Consider the following 20,431-nt stretch of genomic DNA (forward strand, 5'->3'; position numbering starts at 1 on the left):
TTGTCCTGATGACTATGCAGGTGCAGTGGTAGGCTAAACCTCATCATGGTCCCAGTTCAATTTAGACAAGCTGGAAGGAGCCTTGGCATGTATTTGGCCATCACTAGCATGCATGATGAAAGCTTTCTTGCTTCCCTGTCAAACACCCAGCTATCTGCTTTATCACAAGATTGTTCACCCCTTCCTACAAGCTTGACTTGAGTTGGTTTTCCATTTTGAAATCTCCTCTATTTCTAGTGCAGTTGTGAGGGCATTCTTAGGGGAAGATTGGGCACATGTATTCATGGAAGGATTCTAACCAGGTTTATTATTATTCTGCAGCAAGCTGTTCTCATGCGCAGGTCCTAGCCAAACTGCTCCCATACAATAAACACTGTACAAACATGTCTCTTTGTGTCCATGCCTGGGTGTCCTAGTTTCTGCTCTGCTCTGATATTCTCCCGTGAATAAACTGTTTTCCCTCTGCCTGCCCTTCTCTTTCCTCAGCAGTGATTGTTTCTATTTATTGCTCCTGATTTTCCTCATCTGCCATTCTCATCTCAGTATTGACTGCATCTCTGTTTGTTGCCCCTGCTTTATTTCTATCTGCCCCTCTCCTTGGCAGCGGCTGCTTTTCACTTTCCCATTGCTGGTGATACCTGTTACTCTAAAGTTCTGATTTTCTTGTAATCAATCAGAGCCCTCAAGACAGTGATACAGACAAGAATTCCAGCAGCAGTAGTTTGCCAGAGTAAGTGATGTTATGCATGGCCTAGTAGGAGGCGGGAGAGAAGGATCCGCTATGGGAAGAAAAGGTGAGCAGGGAAAAAGCAGGGGCAGTAAACACAAACCATCATGTTACAGAAAAAAACCCAAAGCAAAAGTCAGAGTATTCTCCTGGCAGGTCAAATATGGGATAGAATTCAAAGGAGGTATCATCTTTCCTACCATCTTTAACAGTAAAACTGAGCCTCCAAAAAACCAACTGACATAGGGAAACAAGAGTAGAAGCAGCGCTTCACAATCAAAGCCTGTGGGACAAGCTGCACATACATTTGGGAATCTGCATCTCTACATAAGCTACATCTATGTCTCAAGAAAGAGATTATGGCAAGAGAGGACAAGGTTTGTAATGTTTATGAAGTTGGCAAATGGCCAAGGATACACAAATGTCTATGCTGGCTTCAGCATATGCTCTGAATTCCCACTGTTACATGGCATATGGAAAAAAAGGTCACAGATCTTAGATAAACTGCCACCTCGTTCACAGCCTGTGCTGCTCTTTTTAAGCATAATCACTGTGATTAACAGATCACTGCTTCCTACAGGTCTTCTTGCTGAGAAGGTAAAGATAGAGCATCCCTGTGATGATGGCTGTATTTGGTAAGCCACCAGGCTCTTATGTAGAGCAGCCCTAATTTCAAGACCATGGAAGATGTCCAGCTTAATTGCTCGGCTCATCCATTCGGTGTCCAGCATGGAGTGTGCTGATGCCCTTGAATGTGCTGCCTTTAGCTAAACAGATGACATCAGCTTTGCTGACTGCTCTCATTATTGCAGAAGCAGCTGGAAGAGCAAGGCCTGCAAGAAGCTCAAAAATAAGGAGGGACAAGACTTTTATATTTTGAAAGAAAGTCCATAAAAGATGGTTTACAGCAAGGATATAGCGGGAACTGAAATTTTTGGGGTGAGCACAGTGTAGCCAGTCCCACCCCCTCCACCCCTGCTGTTTCTCTCCCTCTGTGGATAAGATGACTATTTTATACAAGTATTCATCTCTCAGGCTGCTGTAAATAGGTTTCCACACAGCCCAGGCATTCCTTAACTTTGAAGGGACTAAGAGGAGGGGGTAAATAATTAAACTGCCAAAACTAAACAATGACCTTTGATGGCCTCAAACTTTTACCTGTTTAGCCCAAGAGCAGTGGTGTTTCCATTTAAACTAGCCTCCTTAAAGGAGGATCATCAATTAGCAGGAATTAAAATACCTCCAGACCCTCTAACTCCTGCACCTTTAAGGGGCCGATTCAGATGGGGCATGACCCTGCCGCCAGCGGCGGAGTCCTGAGCCAGAAGTGAGGGGGCACAGGTCGCTGAGACCCACTTGTGGCTACGCTGCTATTTTACAGATTCAAGCCTGACCATGCATGGAATCTGTGGAGGGAGTTACTCACCCTTCTGGCTTTGCTCTGGTACTTAACGGCCTTTTTAGTGTCGGATACAGCCCTTTCCACATAGTCGACAGAGTGCTCCACATTGTACTCAATGCGGTCAATCATTTCACCCTAGGCAGCAAGAGAGAAGGGGAAAGCAGAGACTAAGCGGCAGCATGTGAGCACACTGCACTTCCTGTGTGTTGGTTACTCCATGTCCTCCCGTGACTTCTTTTGTCTGTGCTAGTGCTGGAGTCTAAGATGATCTCTTGCAGCGCCACTCATCCTTTACCCTGGAAAGAAAAGGAAAGAAGCGAGGTCAGGAATCTTCAGGCTTCACATCTACCTGTGCATCTCTGCCTCCTGCAACATGAATGGGTACAACACTGGTCCATCTTCGTCTAGGTCAATGTTTATCAAACTTTTAAGGTCACATTCACTTTTCTGGGCTTGGAACTTTTTCTCCTGCTCTGTCACAACTGCCTCTATTAGGCGACAGTGCCATGAGCCTTTCCCCCCCTGTTTTACATCCTTGTCCTACTTCCTTAGCTCAGTCATTGCAGATGCAGTTCTCAGGCAGGGGCCACAGACTGCAGCTCCCTCTGGAATTTGGTACTATGGACCTTGAGTCTTTCTGCTAAGGGTCACAGTTGAGTGATTTGTGAGGCTTCCCTCCTCAGGGTGGGCATGGAGAGATTGTGAATGCTGCCTTTGCAGCATCCCTAGTCCCGACCAGCAGCAGAGCTGTACCCAAGAATCAAACCCAGGCTCTCTGTATGACATGCACGGCACTGCCAATGAGTCACAGGGATGGCTCTTAGTCCCCCAGCCCCTTTTTCTTCTTCTCTCTATAGCTTTCAGCCCACTCTCCCCCCAAAAAAGGTTTAATCAGTATTGGCATTAAAATCCCATCAAACCAAACATCCTACACTCCCCTCCTGTTTGAGAAACACTGTATTAGTACATATGGAAACCGAGTAGTATTCACTATTGGAGATTCTTCAGTTCTGGGTATACTACCAAGGGTCCAACAGCAGGAGGACTTCGGAAGCAGTGGGGCAAGGGGATCTTGCCTGCACTATGAAAACCTACTGCAACTAGTTCTCAGAGAGACCAGCAATGTTTGTAAATATTCTAATACAACCTCAGGTTAAACAAGCAAAAATTTTACAATGAACCCAATCTACTGACAATTTGTATGTTTCTATATATACAGAGCAGAGGTTCAAGTCACAGATGGAAAAAACCTTATACTGGACACATGGTAATGATGCAAATAGGGAATGAAGTTTGAAACTTGTGAACAGAAACACTGATCATCAAGCTTAAATCCTGGCTAATGTCTATTCATAAGTCTTTCATATATATTCATAATCAAGTCATCTTAAGAAAAAAAATCTATCTAAAGTGGAGAGTATATTTTAATTAGTTACCTCATTTTTGGGTCAGAAACGGTTAGGTATTCAGACTGCAAACCCTTAAGGATATTTAAATTTCTCAAGGAAGAGTGCTTAGCCATTTCTTATCCAACCATGAGGCAAGTAAATGTGAGATATAAGATCATAAAAATGCCATGCTGGCTCAGACCAAGGTCCATTGAGTCCAGCATCCTATCCAAAGTGGCCAGTCCAGATCACAAGAACCTGGTAGATGCCAAAAAGTAAATTTATTTCTCGTTACTTACTTCCAAAAATAGTAATAGCTTTCTTTAGTCTACCTGACTAATAATATTTTATGAAGTTTCTGCCAGAAATTTCTTTAAAACTCTTTTAAACCCCACTATCGGGCCGATTCAGTAAAATGTGCGGGAGAGCTGGCGCTCTGAGGTGAGCACCCGCTCTCCCGATGCGCACCTAGGCCACTCTCCTGAATGTGCGATTCTGTATGCAAATGAGGACCCACAGTAAAAAGGAGGCGCTAGGGACACTAGCGCTTCCATAGTGCCTCATTAGCAGAAGCGTCGGCTGTCAGCGGGTTTGACAGCAGACGCTCAATTTTTCTGGTGTCGGTTGTCGAACCCACTGACAGCCACGGGTTCGGAAAATGGACCCCGGCAGAATTGAGCGTCCATTTCCAACCCGCGGGCCAAATTATTATTTTTTTTTTTTTAAGATTATTTTTTTTTTTTTTTTTGGGCCTCCGACTTAATATCGCTATGATAGTGCTATTAGTTTCGGGGTGGGGGGGGGGTGGACGCGTGTTTTCCACGTGCTATTACCCCATACTGTATAAGGGGTAATAATAGCGCGTCGAAAACACGCATCCAAATGGGGGCTAACAGTGCGCTCGGCCTGAACGCACCATACTGAATCAGCCTGTATGTTATTTGCCTTCACATCCTCTGGCAACAGAATGTACAGTGTGACCATGCACTGAGTGGAAAAGTATTTTCTACAATTTTATAAAAATCTACTGGTTGTTTTAGTATTATCTGAAAAGTTAAATAAACATTCTTTATTTACCTGTTCCACCCCATTCATGATTTTATAAACTTCTATCATTTCTCCTATTGGTTGATTCTTCTCCAAGCTGAAGAGCCCTAACCTGCATAGCCTCTCATCATAGCAGAACTGTTCCATCCCCTTTTTCATTTTCATTGCTTTTCTCTGCACGCTTTCTAGTTCTGCTATGTCTTTTCTGAGATGAGAGACCAGAACTGCACATAATACTCAAGGTGGGTTGCACCATGGATTGCTAGAGAGACAATATGATATTTTCTGTTTTATTCTCCATTCCTTTTTGGATCATTCCTAATATTTTTGGCCACTACTGCACACTGAACTGAGGATTTCAGGGTATTGCCCACAGGGACTCCCCAAGGTTCTTTTCTTGGGTGGTGACTCCCAATACAGAACCCAGCATTGGGTACCTGCAGTTAGGATTACTTTTCTTATGTGCATCACTTTGCACTTTTCCACATTAAATTTCATCTGCCATTCATCTGCCCAGTCTCCTAGACTAACAAGGTCCATCTGCAGTTCTTCACAATCTGCTGCTGTTTTAACAACTTTCAATAATTTTGTGTCATCTGCAAATTTGATTAACTCACTCGTTGATGGCTTTTCCAAATTATTTATGAATATGTTAAACAGCACAGGTACCAGTACACATCACTATGGTACTCCACTAAATGACCTTTCTCCATTTTGGAAAATTGACCATTCAGTCCTAACCTCTGCTTCCTGTCTTTTAAGTGTCTAATTCACGATAGGACACTGCCTCCTATCCCATGACTTTTTAATTTCCCGAGGAGTCTCAAGGGGGACTTTGTCAAATGTCTTCTGAAAATCCAAATACACTATATCAATCGGCTCACCTTTATCTACATGTTTATCTGCACCTTCAAAAAAACAAAAATCTAAAAGATTGGTAAGGCAAGACTTCCCTTTGCTAAAACCAAGTTGACTCTTTCCCATTAAGCCAGGTCTACCTATATGGCCAGAGATTTTATTTTTAAGAATGGCTTCCACTTTAAGAATATTCTCCACTTTTTCTTAAGATGAATTATGAATGTGTATGAAAGATGCGTGATGGACAGTAGCCAGGGTTGAATCCTTGACAATTGGCATTATGTTCACGATGTTCAAACTTGTGCTAATTCAACCTATTTTTGTGTTTGTAACTCATACATAGGATATCAAGAAACCAGGACATTAGTACAATTACGAACAGAAAGACACAAAACAAAAGACATAGGTCACACAGGAATCCAAAATCCTTCCCCTGCCCAAGAGTCCTTTCATGCTCCAGATCACATAGCTGTGTAGAAGTCCAAAGTCCTCCCTCCCCATAAGCCCTGTCACACAATGTGGTGTCAGTTTATAAGTTTACTCAACATCTACATGTGTAAAATAAGGACTGCTGGCTGTAAAATGGTTGAATACACTGAACTTGATTTTCCGTTGCCTACAACTAGTGTGTAAATTCATTTCATGCACAAACGTGTCCACATAAAAACATAGGGAACATAGATTTGTAAAAGAGTTATTTGTGTGCATGTAAGTGTGTGTGTGTGTGTGTGGGGGGGTAGTGGGAATGATTTGTTGTGGGAGCAGTTTGGGAGTTGTGCGTGTTTGTGTTTATATGTGGAGATATATGTGTGGTTGTTTTGTTTGGGGGTTATATATTTATTTATTTGTTGAGTTTTATATACCGTCATTCGGTGCAGCCATCACAACAGTTTACAAGATTCAAACAGAAAACAGATAATTAAACAATGCTGATCATTGCAAAAATAACAGTGGGAGGGATGACAGCATAAGGGGGGAGAGGGAGGGGGGAAAAAGAAAGGAAAGGAGGATAGTAACGGTATTGCGATTTATTCATGTTAGAGGCAGTCTCTTTGTGTTGTTTCTTATAAGTTCATAGTGGTATGGCACTGGTTGATGTTGGTTGCTGTTTCTTTCTTGCGTGGGTTTGGTTGGTGGTACTGATTGTTGTTAGATCGTTGATTTAACTGATTGTCAATGCAGACTGTGGAAAAGCAATGTTTTTAGATCTTTCTTGAATGATATATGTGTTTATGTGGGGGGTATATGGTTGTGTGGAGGTGAGTGAGTGTTTGGATGATAAGGGGTTTGTATGTTGAGGTGAGGCCTTTATGGGGGTGTCATGTGTGGCAAGTTTGTATGTGTAAGGAATTGTGAGGGAGTGCATCTTTTTGGTGGTATGCCTATGGGTGTGGGTGGAGGTATGTGTGTGTGCATGAATTGAGAAGAGTGTGGGGAGGTGATTTGGTAGGTATCTTTTGGCACCATTCTTCACCAGCTGTGTCAGTTACAGTATTTTCTCTGTTTTTCTTGGAAGTGTACAGGTGTGTATGTATGTGTGTGGGGAGGGGTTAGGAGTGTGGGTGTTTGGAAGTACAGGAATATGATGTCTGCGTGTATGTATGAAAATATGGAGGAGATGGCTTTGAAGATGCCTTTAGATGTCATCGTTCTCCAGCTGCTTCAATTATTTTTCTCTGTCTCTGTCTCCTTGTGTTGCTCTGTGCCAAATTGCTGGAAAGATGGGGTGAGAGACTTTTAGAATGGAACATTGGTCAACATTCTGCAGCTTGTAACTGTTTCTCATAGAAAGCAAAGGGATTTTTTTGAGCTTTGGTTCTCTAAAACACTAATTCGATATTTTTTATTTACAAACTTGTCTGAGAATTTCTGTTACTTTTTTGGGGAGTTATTGCGTCTAAAGACAGATGGATGGATGTTGATCCCTTTTATATAAATCTTTTCAACATTTTGTATATTGAAAAGCATAATAAGAGGTATTTTAGGGATGCATGAACCTTATATTTTCTAAACATTTACATATAGGCAACATGCTTGCTTTGCAACACCTAACATACACATGTCCATTTAGCCACATAACAACCAGATTTTCAAATTCAGCCGTATTTGAAAATCGGTTTGTATTGAGCGGCATAAATGAACACGCGTAATAGTGCAGTTAGGAACCTATTGAAAATGTAGCCCTACATTATATAGCCATGCAAGAGTCCAAATCATCCACCCCGAGTCCTATCAGGTATCACATTACACAGCTAACAAGGAGTTAAATATTGGATTATTTATCATTCTGGAAACACTGTAAAGCATGACTTTTTTCTAAAGCATTTTTGTCAAGGGGCTAGATGTATTGAAGCTTTGGCTTGCAGGTGATAGTTAACAGATTTTATATGTTTAGATATCTAGAATTGTGTTTTATTGTTTTTAATTGTATTTAATTGTTTTTGTAAGTCACTTGAAGCTGTAATTAGATAAGTGTCTAGGAAATGCAATAAATACATGAATCTCTCCTCCCTCTCATGACAATCCTCCATCAGCAGTCCTCATTACGAGCATTCAGTCTCAGCGGCAAGTGTGATTCATTTTTTGAAATATATTCTTGGCCTGAAAACTGAGTTTCCTTTTGTTACCACCAGCACAGATCCAGCTGATCCAGCTGTCTGTTCTCTGTGTATTCTCCCCCCCCCCCCCCCCAAATCCAGGGGATGAATTCCACACGGATAGTCACCAGCATGACTAATAGTAAATTCTTTTCATAGCCCAAATAGATAGGGGAAACACTATGATCTAAACAAAATCATCCCCTCTCTACCCACAAGCAGTGGCTATGTGATTTTACTTTCCCCTTTCTCTGTTCAAACAAGATCAAACAACCAGATCTTATTTCTAACTTTCAGAGAGGAGAAACCTACCAAAATAAGCTCTGAACCAAGCATAGCACTTAGTTGATCGCATTGATCCCCATATAGGTGATCAAATAGAAGGAACCAAACTAATGTACACACTGTATTTATTTCTTTATTTATATTTCTTTGTTTTTATATGCCGACATTCGATCGAGATATCATATCAGTTTACATCTAACAGAAACAAATAAGGCAAGGTCTGCTTATTTTACATTGTAACAAGAGAAACTTGTATAAATAAATTTAAGAGAAATTTCTAGGACGGTTGGATACCCACCTTATAAATCCACTCCCAGCTAAAATAATTTACAGTGACTAGTACAATTTAGATTTAGCTAATTTTTAATATTTTCACATGTGTGCTTCAGAAATTCTTATATCAGATAAACCAGCGACAAGGCTGATTAATTAAAAGTTAAAATATAGCAGCAGACATTCACACAGAAAATTTTCTACAAATATAGATAGTCCAAAGGCTAGCTAACTAGGTAAAATCTTTTGAAAACTGTCCTCCCCAATAGACCAAGGACTAGTGGATGCTCTATGAAACTGACTAGTAGCAGATTTAAAACAATGGAACACTGTGATACTAAGGTACAAATTATATTAAAATGATAGACCAGGTCAAATTTATGGAGGTTTGGCAGTATATGTTAAGGATGATAGAGTCATATAGGATAAAAGTCCTGCAGGAGACAAAATATAATGTGAAATCTCTGTGGATAGAAATTCTATGTCTGATGGGGAAGAGTATAGTGGTAGGGGTATAGTATCATCCGCTTAGTTAGAATCAAGAGACCGATAATAAAATGCTAACAGAAATTAGCAACACTAACAAATTAGGCAACACAATAATAATGGAAGATTTCAGTTAGCCCAACATTGATTAGGTAAATGTCTCATCAGAACATGTTAGTTGGCTAAAGTTTCTAGATGCCATAAATGACTGCTTCATGGAGCAGCTGGTCCTGAAACTGAGAAGATCTAATCCTCACTGCAATGCAGGATCTGGTGCAAAAGGTGTTTGTGGAGGGGGAGTGTTTGGCCTGATCATAACAAAATCAGATTTAACATAACCACTGAAAGGAGGATGTTAAGGAAAACTACTATAGTAGCATTTACCTTTAAAATGAGAGACCATGATAAAATGAGGAAAATAGTTAAAGAAAACTAAAAGGAGTGGCAGCAAAGGTTAAAAGTTTGCATACGATACAGAAGCTGTTCAAATACACTAACTTGGAAGCCCAGATTAAATGTATTCCATGTGGTAAAAAAGATTGAAAGACAACTAAACAACTGCCTACATGATTCAATGGTGAGGAGAAAAAGGCTATTAAAATTAAAAGGACATCTTTCAAAAACTGGCAGATGGATCAAAATGAAAAAAACAGGAGAGCATAAACAGTGGCAAATTAGATGTAAAGTATTAATAAGGCAAGCCAAAAAAGAACAAATTCAAAACTTCAAATAAAATTTTTTTCAAGTATATTCATAGCCAGAAGCCTGTCGAGGGAATCAGCTGGACCACTAAATCACAGAGGGATAAAAGGGGCACTCAGGAAAGACAAGACCATAGCAAAATACTAAATTAATTCTTTGTTTTGGTCTTTATTGAGGAGGGTTTTGGGGAGATACCTACAAAAGAAATGATTTTTGAGGAGGAAAGCAGAATTGCTTACCTGTAACAGGTTTTCTCTGAGGACAGCAGGATGTTAAGTCCTCACAAATGGGTGACATCATCAGATGGTCCCGATGTGGGAAACTTTGACTAGGCACACTGAGCATGCTCATCAAGCCCTATACCAGGCATCCACGTGGAATCCCTCTTCAGTCTTGTAACATAGAATTACGATAAACTAAAAAATAGGAGAAACCAAACTCCGTGGGGTGGTGAGCGGGTTTTTTGAGGACTAACATCCTGCTGTCCTTGGAGAACACCTGTTACAGGTAAGCAAAGTAATCCTCATACATGGGTAAAACCCTAGCTAAGGCTGCTCCCCAAAACAAAAAGGGGATCAATAGACACCTAACTAGCTGCCAAGGGCACAACAATGATGCTATTGGTAACAGAGGGAGGAGACAGCCTAAACCCAAACAACAGGCCCTAGGTTGGGAGAGTTGGGTTCTACATCTCAAACAGGTTCCGGAGGACAGACTGGCCGAACCTACTGTAGCATTGGCCATCCCTATATATACAGTAATGTGATGTGAATGTGTGGGGAGAACTCCACTTCGCAGCCTTGCAGATCTCCATGGGAACTGCTCACAAGTGGGCCACCGATGCTGCCATGGCTCTGACAGAATGAGCCTTGACATGGCCCCCAAGATGCAGTCCCGCTTGGGCATAACAGAAGGAGATGCAATCTTCTAACCAACTGGATAGTGTCTATTTGGCAACAGCAATGCCCAACCTATTCTTATCAAAAGAAACAAAAAGTTGGGTGGACTGTCTATGGGCTTCTGTCCATTCCAGACAGAAGGCTAAGGCTCACTTGCATTCCAAACTGTGCAGTACTCGTTCGCCTTAGTGCAAATGGGGTCTGAGAAAGAAAACTGGCAGGACGATTGACTGGTTAAGATAGAAATCAGTCACCATCTTAGGCAGGAACTTAGGGTGCATATGCAAGACCACCCTATCATAAAACCTAGTTTAAGGTGGATAAGTCACTAAGGCCTGGAGCTTGCTGACCCTGCGTGTTGAAGTGACTGCCATAAAAAACATGACCTTCCAGGTCACAGGTGCGCAGAGGCTCAAAAGGAGCTTTCATCAGCTGAGCTAACACCACATTGAGGTCCCAAGACACATCAGGAGGCCTTAGGGAAGGCTTCAACTGAAGCAGTCCTCGCATTAAACATACAAACATAAACAAGCTGTATAGAGATTGGCGTGTCATCTACACCATAGTGGTATGCACCAATTGTACTAAGATGAAGTCTGACAGAGTTGGTTTTCAAGCCAGCCTCCGAAAGGCGTAGAAGTTAATCAAGCAGTTTTTGTTTTGGTCAGGAGAAACAGATCTATGGCCTTCTGCTCACACCAGATGGAAAACCTCCTCCACTTCAGTCCATAGAACTTTCTAATGGAAGGCTTTCTATAAGCCACCAGGACCTGAGACACATCCTCAGAAAGATCAAGCGGCTGCAGGATTAAGCACTCAATATCCAGGCTGTGAGTGACAGGGCCTGGAGGTTGGAATGCCGCAGCCTGTCTCGATCTTGCATGATGAGATCTGGGGAAGTCCCCAGACTAATCAGTTTCCGGATGGACAATTCCCACAGAAGTAGAAACCAGACCAGTCTTGGCCAATAAGGGGCTATGTGAATCATGAAGCTGTCCTCACGAAGCTTCAAAAGAGTCTTTGCCATTAAGGGAATTGGAGGATATGCATACAGAAGACCCTTGCCCCAATTATGGGCCAGGGTGCCTGAAGCTGGTTTGCCACCTGACATGGACAGGGAGCAGATCAGAGGTACCTTCTTGTTGCAGGGGGACACGAACAGATCTACATCCGGGCTACCCAAGAGGCAGAACATCCAATTCGCTACCCTCTGATTCAGGGATCACTCGTGGGCTCTGAAAGCTTGACTCAGCCTGTCCGTCACCACGTTCTCCGTCCCGGCCAGGTACATGACCCTGAGCACCACGACCAGATCTGGACCGCTTCCTGACACAGAAGGTACGATCCCATGCTACCCTGCTTGTTGACATACTACAAGGCTACTTGGTTGTCGGTCTGGATCAGGAGAACTTTGTTGGACAGCCAATCTCTGAAAGCCCACAGTGCATGCCTGATTGCTCGGCGCTCTAGAAAGTTGATATGACAAGAACATTACTGAGCAGACCACAGGCCCTGGGTGCTGAGCCCATCTATATGAACTCCTCATCCCAGGGTAGATGCATCTGTGTTTAGCACAATTTGAGTAGAGAGACTCTGAAAGGAAATCCCCTGTTCCATACTGGAATGTACCCACCACTAGGACAAGGAGTCCCTGAGAGACGGGATGACTCAGTTGCAATCTTGAAGGCTCTGAGTGGTTGGGCGTCACTGTGACCTCACAGTCCACCAGGCTCTTTGCAAGTGCAAGCATACCAAGGAAGTGATATGGACAGTTGTGGCCATGTGGCTCAGCAGCCTCTACACATGCCAGGCTGATACCTGCTGGCTCTGTTGAACTCCTGCCGCAATGGTTGCTAAGGCGACGGCCCTCTTGCACAGCAGAAAGTCCTTAGCATGAGCCATGTCTAGCAGAGCTCCGATGAAGTCCAATTGAGGTGATGGGCTGAGATGAGACTTTGGGTACTTGAGAATGAACCCGAGTGACTCCAACATCCAGATGGTCAAGCGCATGGACTCGGTCGCTCCTGCCGGAGATGTGCTCTTGACCTGCCAATCATCCAGATATGGGAAAACATGCTCTCCCAGCCTGTGGAGGTGTGCTGCCACCGTGGCCAGGCATTTTGTGAAGACCCGTAGGGTGGACGTGAGCCTGAACACAAACAACTGGTAATGGAAGTGCTGTTTTCTCACCACAAATTGGAGATACTTCCTGTTACCGGGGAAGACCTCGATATGGGTAAATGCGTCCTATAGGTCGAGGGAGCATAGCCGGTCCCCTTTTTCCAAAGGTGCCAAGGGAAACCATCTTGAATTTTTCTTTTCTTAGAAACTTCTTCAAGGCCCTCAGGTCTAGGATGGGATGGAGTCCTTCTGTTCTCTTTGGAATCAGGAAGTACCTGGAGTAGAATCCCCGCTCTCTTTGCCCTGGTGGCACAGGCTTGACTTCTCTGGCTGTTAAGAGGGAGGAAAGATCTGCTTGTAGTACCTCCTGATGTACTACCGGCCCCCAAAAATGGGCACGGAGGGCAATTTGATGGGACATCCAATAGATTTAATTGGTACCCTTGGCGGACGATGGACAAAACCCAATGATCTGAGGTTATACTGGGACACTGGTTCGCAAAGAACTTCATCCTGCCCCCGACCTGAGGATCCATTATCCCAGGTACAGGCAACTGGCTTACACTCCCTACGGCCAGTCAAAGCTGTGTCCCTGGATTTGACTGAGGAGCTGGCTGGGGCTTGGGAGCTCTCTGCCGCCTGGGACTGCAGCGGCAGCTCTGATGGTGTGGACGGTGTCAAGAAGACAGAGGATAGTACTTCCTTTGGCAAAAGAAAGACTTCCTTGGCCCCCACCTCAATGGCCTCCTGGAGGAGGAGGAGGAGTCCAGAGTATTGTCGGAGAGTTGTTGGAAGGTTTCATGATGGTCCTGGAGTTGGGCCACAGCATCCCTCACCCTATCTCCAAAGAGATTCTCTTTGGAACATAAGAACACAACAAGTCAGCGAGTTGGTATCCCCTGTAATCATGTCATTCTGCGGGCACCGATTCCTGCTGCAAAGACCTTCGATGCCATCTCGAAAACATGGACCTCGTGTTTCCCGCACTCCAGACCCTTGTGTACCAGTGACATGAATGTGTCCTGTTGCTGAGGCAGCTGCTCAGCCACCTCCTGCAACTGCTTCCAGTTGTGCTGCGAGTATTGGCTCGTGTAGAGCTGGTAGGCAGTGATGCGGGCAATAAGCATGGTGCCTTGTAACATCTTCCTCCCAAGAGCATGCATCGTTTTGTGCTCCTTCCCTGGGGGCACCGAGGAATGGGTCCAAGAGTGCTTGGCCCTCTAGAGGACAGATTCAACAACCACCCACTGGTGAAGCCGCCAATGCTTATCAAATCCAGCAGCCTTCTGAATGAGATAAACCCTGTCCACCTTCTTAATGGGAGGCACTGTGAGGGAATGTTCCCAAATTCTCAGCAGCAACTCCTTAAGCAGCTTGTGCACCAGGACTGCCACAATCTCCTTAGGGGGCTCCACAAACTGAAGGATCTCAAGCATTTTGTGCCTGGAATCCTCCTCTGTCAAAATCTGGAATGGGATGGCTTTCACCATCACCCTCACAAACCCTGTGAAGATTAAGTCCTCAGGCAGAGACTTCCTTTACTCTTCTGGAGGAGAAGGGTCTGACGGGAAACCATCTGAATCCTCAGAGGAGGACTCAGTTTGTTCATCCCTCCAGGAGTCATAGGGACCCTCATTCTCACTGTATGTCACAAGGGATGGAGCCCTAGATGCTCTGCCTACATCCAGAAGTGCAGGCACTGATGGAACTGGATGGGGAACTGTAGGCCTCAGCGATTCCAGTGGCCTCAGCAGAGCTTTCTCCTTGAAGGACCCAGCAACGACCACCGTATCAGTAGAGGAAGGCCTCAGTGCCCCGCCAGGCACAGATGCCATCCCAGAAACAGACACTAGTTAGGTCAGTATCACACCGATGAACACATTAAGCTTCTCCAAACACGGTACGAGGATGGGCGGCACCAGCTCTGGTGCCTTTGGTGCCACAGGACCGAAGCCATGAAGTGCCCGCTCGACCGCCAGCTGGACTTGACACTCCAGCTCCTCCTCTAATGTTGCTGATGCCAACACTGACTGGGAGGAAAGAAGGATGGCTAGTGAGGAGTGGGCCTGAACAGAAAACCAACATGGAGAAAAGAAAATGACCCAGAATCCTCGGTTTTCTTAGCCTGCCTTAGCTGTATGAACTCTAAGTGACTTATTGAGAATGACTTGCAGAATTTCCAGAACAGGTAGTCAACAAAGCAGAAACCAACTGTGGGACCTTCAGGCTATACGGACACTCCAGAGGCACTCTTTTTCAGGGGTTTCTATAAACACAGCCACAGATGTGGTAATTACCCTGACCAGCAAGATTTTAACAGAACAAAGGTCTACCTAAAGAGTGATGGTAAATGGGCCCCACCTTGGAAAAATACTCAGGGGTAGCTAGGGATGATCTTATCATGCTGTTGACATGACAACCAATGTAAATTATTCTCTAAGGCAGTCACGCACACTAGAATCTTCCACAATATTGTATGTTATCTGTAAAAGAAGGATCACTTCCTGTATATGATGAGATGCTGGTAATCAATTTGTCAGAGGCATGGCATCAGATCTCCCAAGTATACTTATATTGTTCAATAAAAGTTTGTGCTTTATATAAAAATCTAAGTGTTCTTGTCTCCCTGGCCATAAACGTCATAAGAAATGGCGTGGCACTTAACATTATGGCGACCCAGATTGGACTTGATGGCTGCGGCTATCTATTGGACAGTCTTACGTCTGAATCTGCTGGACTGGGTCAGATCTAATGCTGTTACTCTGACTTTAATTGGCTTTTGTCCGAAGTTTTGTTTATTGCATAGTAATTCCTAGGAACAGAAGATTTCTGATTTCTGGATGACTGTTTATTGAAAAAAGTAGTACCCGGAAGACAGAAGAGAATGCCCTCTATTATGTACGGGATGACAGATCTGTAAGTATTTTATCATGCATGTATAATTAATTTGTAAGTATAATTTTTTAATTAGCACATAAAAGATTTTCTTTGGCCAATTGTAAATAAAAGTGCACAATTTATTTTGATCTGCAGTGGGGACGCCCATTTGTAGACTATTATACTTAATGAAACCTTATTGCAAGTGATTTTGGTTTATTTGTCTGTATATTTGTTAATAAGTTTGTACTGAAAAAAAAAAACAATATAAGGAGGTTTAAAAACAGCACCAGTTAGCCCATGGTTGTAAGCCCTTGCCCTGCTTGCGAGGCTGAGGGATTATTAGAGGAACATAAAAAAGGGAAAGTTTTTGGGAAAGTATAGTTTGAAATCTGGTTTTTGATTTCTGCCATGGGGTAACGCATTGCAGTGATTGGGGTCTGACTTACAATTGTTATGGAAGTTTCAGAATTTGAAAGGGCACTGGGAGCTGCAGAGTTAACTGTGTTGGCAGGTAAAGAGAAGGTGGGAGGTATGTAAAGCTCCAGGCGATTCATATGCGCAGTAGGACACAGGGGGAGAACTGGTTTAAGGTATACACAGACCGATGAGGAATTCACGTTGTGGAGCAATGCTACAGTACGTGAATTTAATTTAGTACAATCTTTCAGAAAGTTTAGTTTCGTCAGCTTTCTCTGGCTGGCTAACATTGAATTTGGGTAGAAACTAATAAGATATTGGGTTTGCAAATAATAAAATCAAAAGATTTTAGGGCAGACATAGGAGATATATTGCATTCTTTTTTTTGTGGTGACAGGGAGTCATCTAGTAGATAATAGGAAAGCTCATGGAAACCAACCCTCTTGTTAAATTGGTTTAAGTATGTAAAAGGACAGTCGTTAGATAAACATTTGCAAGTCTTTGCTTTTTGGTATAGGCAAAGGGATTCTGTTCTTGATGACATTGAATGAAGTAAGATGCCCCCACCCTATGCTCCTGCTATGGCTGCTCTGAATTCCTATCTTTTCAGGTGACCGCAGTACGCCCGGCTTATATCCAGCTTTGCTGCATGCCTGTAGTCAGTTAGGTCACTTTTCACTATATTCTGCCCCGGCTGAATTAGGTCCGGTTGATCCAAATGATGTTGCTCCAGGTTATAAACCATAACAGTTAGACCCTCTGCTTTTAATTCCAATATCTGTTACTGCTGTTTCAAGAGAGGGAGCACTCCCAATTCCCCATATATGTGGAATAACTGGGCTGCCCCTACCTGATAAGGTTGTTATATCTAATGAACCCCTAGCAGAAGGAGATTTCTGGTTTACAGATGGGTCCTGTACAAAATCAAACCCAGGATTTGCTGCTGTTCAGTATAATCCTACAGACCAAGTGCTTAGATGTGAACAGTTCTCACTACCATCAGAAATGTCTGCACAGAGAGCAGAATTATGTGCTGTAGCATGAGTATTCATGAATTGTGCTCTGGTTCCCCTGACAGTTTTCACTGATTCACATTATATATTTTCATCTCTTAACCATCAGAAATGTCTGCAAACAGAGCAGAATTGTGTGCTGTAGCATGAGTATTCATGAATTGTGCTCTGGTTCCCCTGACAGTTTTCACTGATTCACATTATATATTTTCATCTCTTAATGAACACCTAAGAAAATGGAATAGGAGAGGCTTTGTCTCAGCTACTGGAGAACCTCTCTCACATTTGCAGACTTTGCAGCACAAGAGGTTACTAAACAAGCTTGTCAATTAGCAGTTAAGAATTTGTACAGACTAGAGCACAAAGGGAAGCAGGATTACGAACAGTACAGCAGCTGCATAAATCTATTACAGTGGAAGAGGTAGGAAAATGGAAAGCTGCGGGATGTACTTATCGCATGGAGACAGGCTGAGTACACCCAGCTGGTACTCTCTGATGCACTTTAAATGTTTTAAATTTGATATTACATGAGTCTCACTTGCCTATGCGCAACAGTGCACAGCCCTTGGCATCAATTTATCTCAAAGCATTTGAGTTCCAAATTTACAGACACTTTGTTCTCACTTTGTGATCAGGGCTGGAACATAAGCTGTGGTTAGAAATGTTTCTCAATATTTGTCATTATAGTGATTTGTATGCTAGAAAAAAAGAGTAAAAGAGCTGAAGATTTAACTAAACTCCAAACTAATTTACGTTCTAAGCAGATGGAGGAATTAAATAAGTGAAAAGATGAAGAGAAAAGTAAAGATTCTCTAGAAAAAAGAGCTGCTGAGAAAGTATCTGGGATAAATGGGATTACAGTGGTTGCAGATGATGTGGAATATGGAATAAGTGGGGGTGATGCTTGGTATTCCCAGAATCAATTAATAGGTGCAGTAATTATACCTAGAAGGATGGTAAGCATTAGAAAAGGAGTAAACGGCATAGGTGTTTACTAGCCCTTCACAAGGAGCTGGTTTTGATCCTGCTAAGAACACAGGTATTGAATGCTGGTATTGTGGGGAAAATTTGGACATTTTGCAAATAAATGTAGAGCAAATCCTGAAAGAAATTCCTCATATACATTTTTAGCTTTGGCTAATGTATACTACTGGTGCCTCTGGCTGTGCAAAGTAGGGAATTAACAGCTAAACAAAGCTATCAATCCTACAAGGTTTTGTAGAAAGCCCTTATATCTTTTTAAAAAAATCTTGTCCCATGACCTTCAGACTCCCAGCTGGTGTATCTTTGGTATTATCTTTGTAAATGATCTGTTAAGTACAGCACGTACATGATCTGTTTGCATGCAAGCTACAGAGTTACTTTTGAAAACATTAGCACAGGGTGGATACAAAGTAAATTCCAATAAAGCATAAATTTGTATGTCACAGGTTTCATTTTAGGAATTAAGTTAGGGGTTGATGGTAAAAATATTGGCTGTGCACTGCATGACCCATTAACAGAGGTGGCAGATTTTGAATTACAAAGCACTAACATTATCACCCTAGGAAAGGGAAAAAAAAGGAGTTTTAGACCTGTAGAGGGAAAGCAGCTCACACACTACCTCTTGTGGTAGTGCCTCGTAGTGGCATAAAAATAGAGACAAGAAAGTAACTTCATGACTGCTATTTGCTGAATTAAGGCATATCAGAATAAATGTTTAGTTGCAATGAAGCTGTAATTTCTCTTTAACCATTACCTTAATTTTATTGTATGCCAGATTTTATATCTTTTCAGGTTGAAAAAACAAAGCCTTCTCTGCTATGTGAACAACGATTGAAGATTACATGTTTTCTTAGTTTGATTTTTAAATTTTTAAATAGACCTATTTTAATTTTGACTCTTGTTTTATTTTGGATCAATCCAAACACTTTTTGGTCTAATTTTTGAGCTCAAATGTGTTAATTGTTATTTGTCTTTGTGTGTTGTGTATCATGACATCTGAGGAATGCAATGAATGAATTTGTGTGTCAGTTCAGTGAAATGCATGTTTCTGTGTAATGTCTGAGCATTTGTTTGTGGTCCTGACAATTGCATGTTACCTAATAATAAAGATGGAATATTATGCAGATGTAAGGACTACTAGATGCAGGGAGTTATGGCATGATGGAATTTTCTCATTGATTAATTTGAATTTATTTTGCTCTTATATTAGGCTTTAATCCGTAACATATGCATCTAATAATGAGTTAAGAGGCTATTCTCTGATGTCAGAAATCCACCATGCTGAGTGAACTGCATACATCATGAGTCATTGATTTCAGGAATCATCCCATCCTTTGCACAGAAGTCATCTTGCACCTTTCATTATATGGACCTTTATTTGATAGGTGATAACTGATTGTCATAGCAAAAATATTGTTATGATACACCTAGTCAATACTTTAGTTATGTACCCATTTGAAAATGCCACTATTTAGGTTTTCAAGTTAATGACACAGTCTGATTTACTGCAGTTTTTATTAGTCCCTACAGTCCAAGCATTTTGTGGCATTATCCAGTCCTATACCTTATAATGAGTATATGCATTTACTTGCTGAGTCAGTGAGATGATTATTTGATATGTTCTCTTTTACTTTATCTATGAAAGCTAGTCTGATCACACTAACCAATCACCCTGTCCCACCACTTTATAGTGTGATATGTCTTGGTATAAATCACATATTCCCTTGAGTTAAATTCTGCCCTATTGTTGCTTCTGCACAAGTACTTTTCTTTATTTTTTCTTCTGCAGCCTACATTCATGGTACTCACATTGCTGGTCTGTCATATTCTAGTCCCCCTGTTCCTAACCTTGCCCAATATACCAAATTTAGTTAGCCCCTTCTATTTTTCCCTATATACCTTTTTGGGCATTTCTTCCTGTAACACTACCTATCAGTTTCTTTACCTAAAGTTTGTTTACAACCTCTCACATATCTTCTCTGGTAGTGTGACACTGATTTACCTATGGGCTCACTTCTGCCTATGACCAGAACATGTCTCGTGCTTTACAACACTTTTATAACTTGTCCCACATTATGTATACACAACACAGTGTGAGTCCTTTTGCTGATTCTTGGTTTTCCTCTATTTTCCTGGTTTCCTTCACTTTGCTGGTTATGTGCACTGCTTATATCCCTGTTTGTTTAGCGAATATTATCCTAGGCTTTTATTTACAATAGCAGTACTCCTTGCAGAGACTCACCCAGTAGAAATAGTATCATATGAGAAAAATAATACTTTCATACTAGTCTCTCTGTGTTCTTCCTATCTTTACACTTGTTACACCACTATTATGTAAGTACTTGACTCTGA

General features: G+C 42.2%; 1 protein-coding gene across 1 annotated transcript in view; it reads right to left on the reverse strand.

The window, feature by feature from the left end:
* The window catches only part of STX1A (syntaxin 1A), a 447,455-nt gene that overhangs the window by 3,929 nt on the left and 423,095 nt on the right, over window positions 1-20,431 (reverse strand). The window contains exon 9 of the mRNA XM_029613098.1: window positions 2,154-2,264. Within this exon, the coding sequence (XP_029468958.1) occupies window positions 2,154-2,264 (111 nt within the window). The remainder of the gene's footprint in view (window positions 1-2,153; window positions 2,265-20,431) is intronic.

This window comes from Rhinatrema bivittatum, chromosome 8 (genome assembly GCF_901001135.1).
Source record: "Rhinatrema bivittatum chromosome 8, aRhiBiv1.1, whole genome shotgun sequence".
NCBI classification, from domain to species: domain Eukaryota; kingdom Metazoa; phylum Chordata; class Amphibia; order Gymnophiona; family Rhinatrematidae; genus Rhinatrema; species Rhinatrema bivittatum.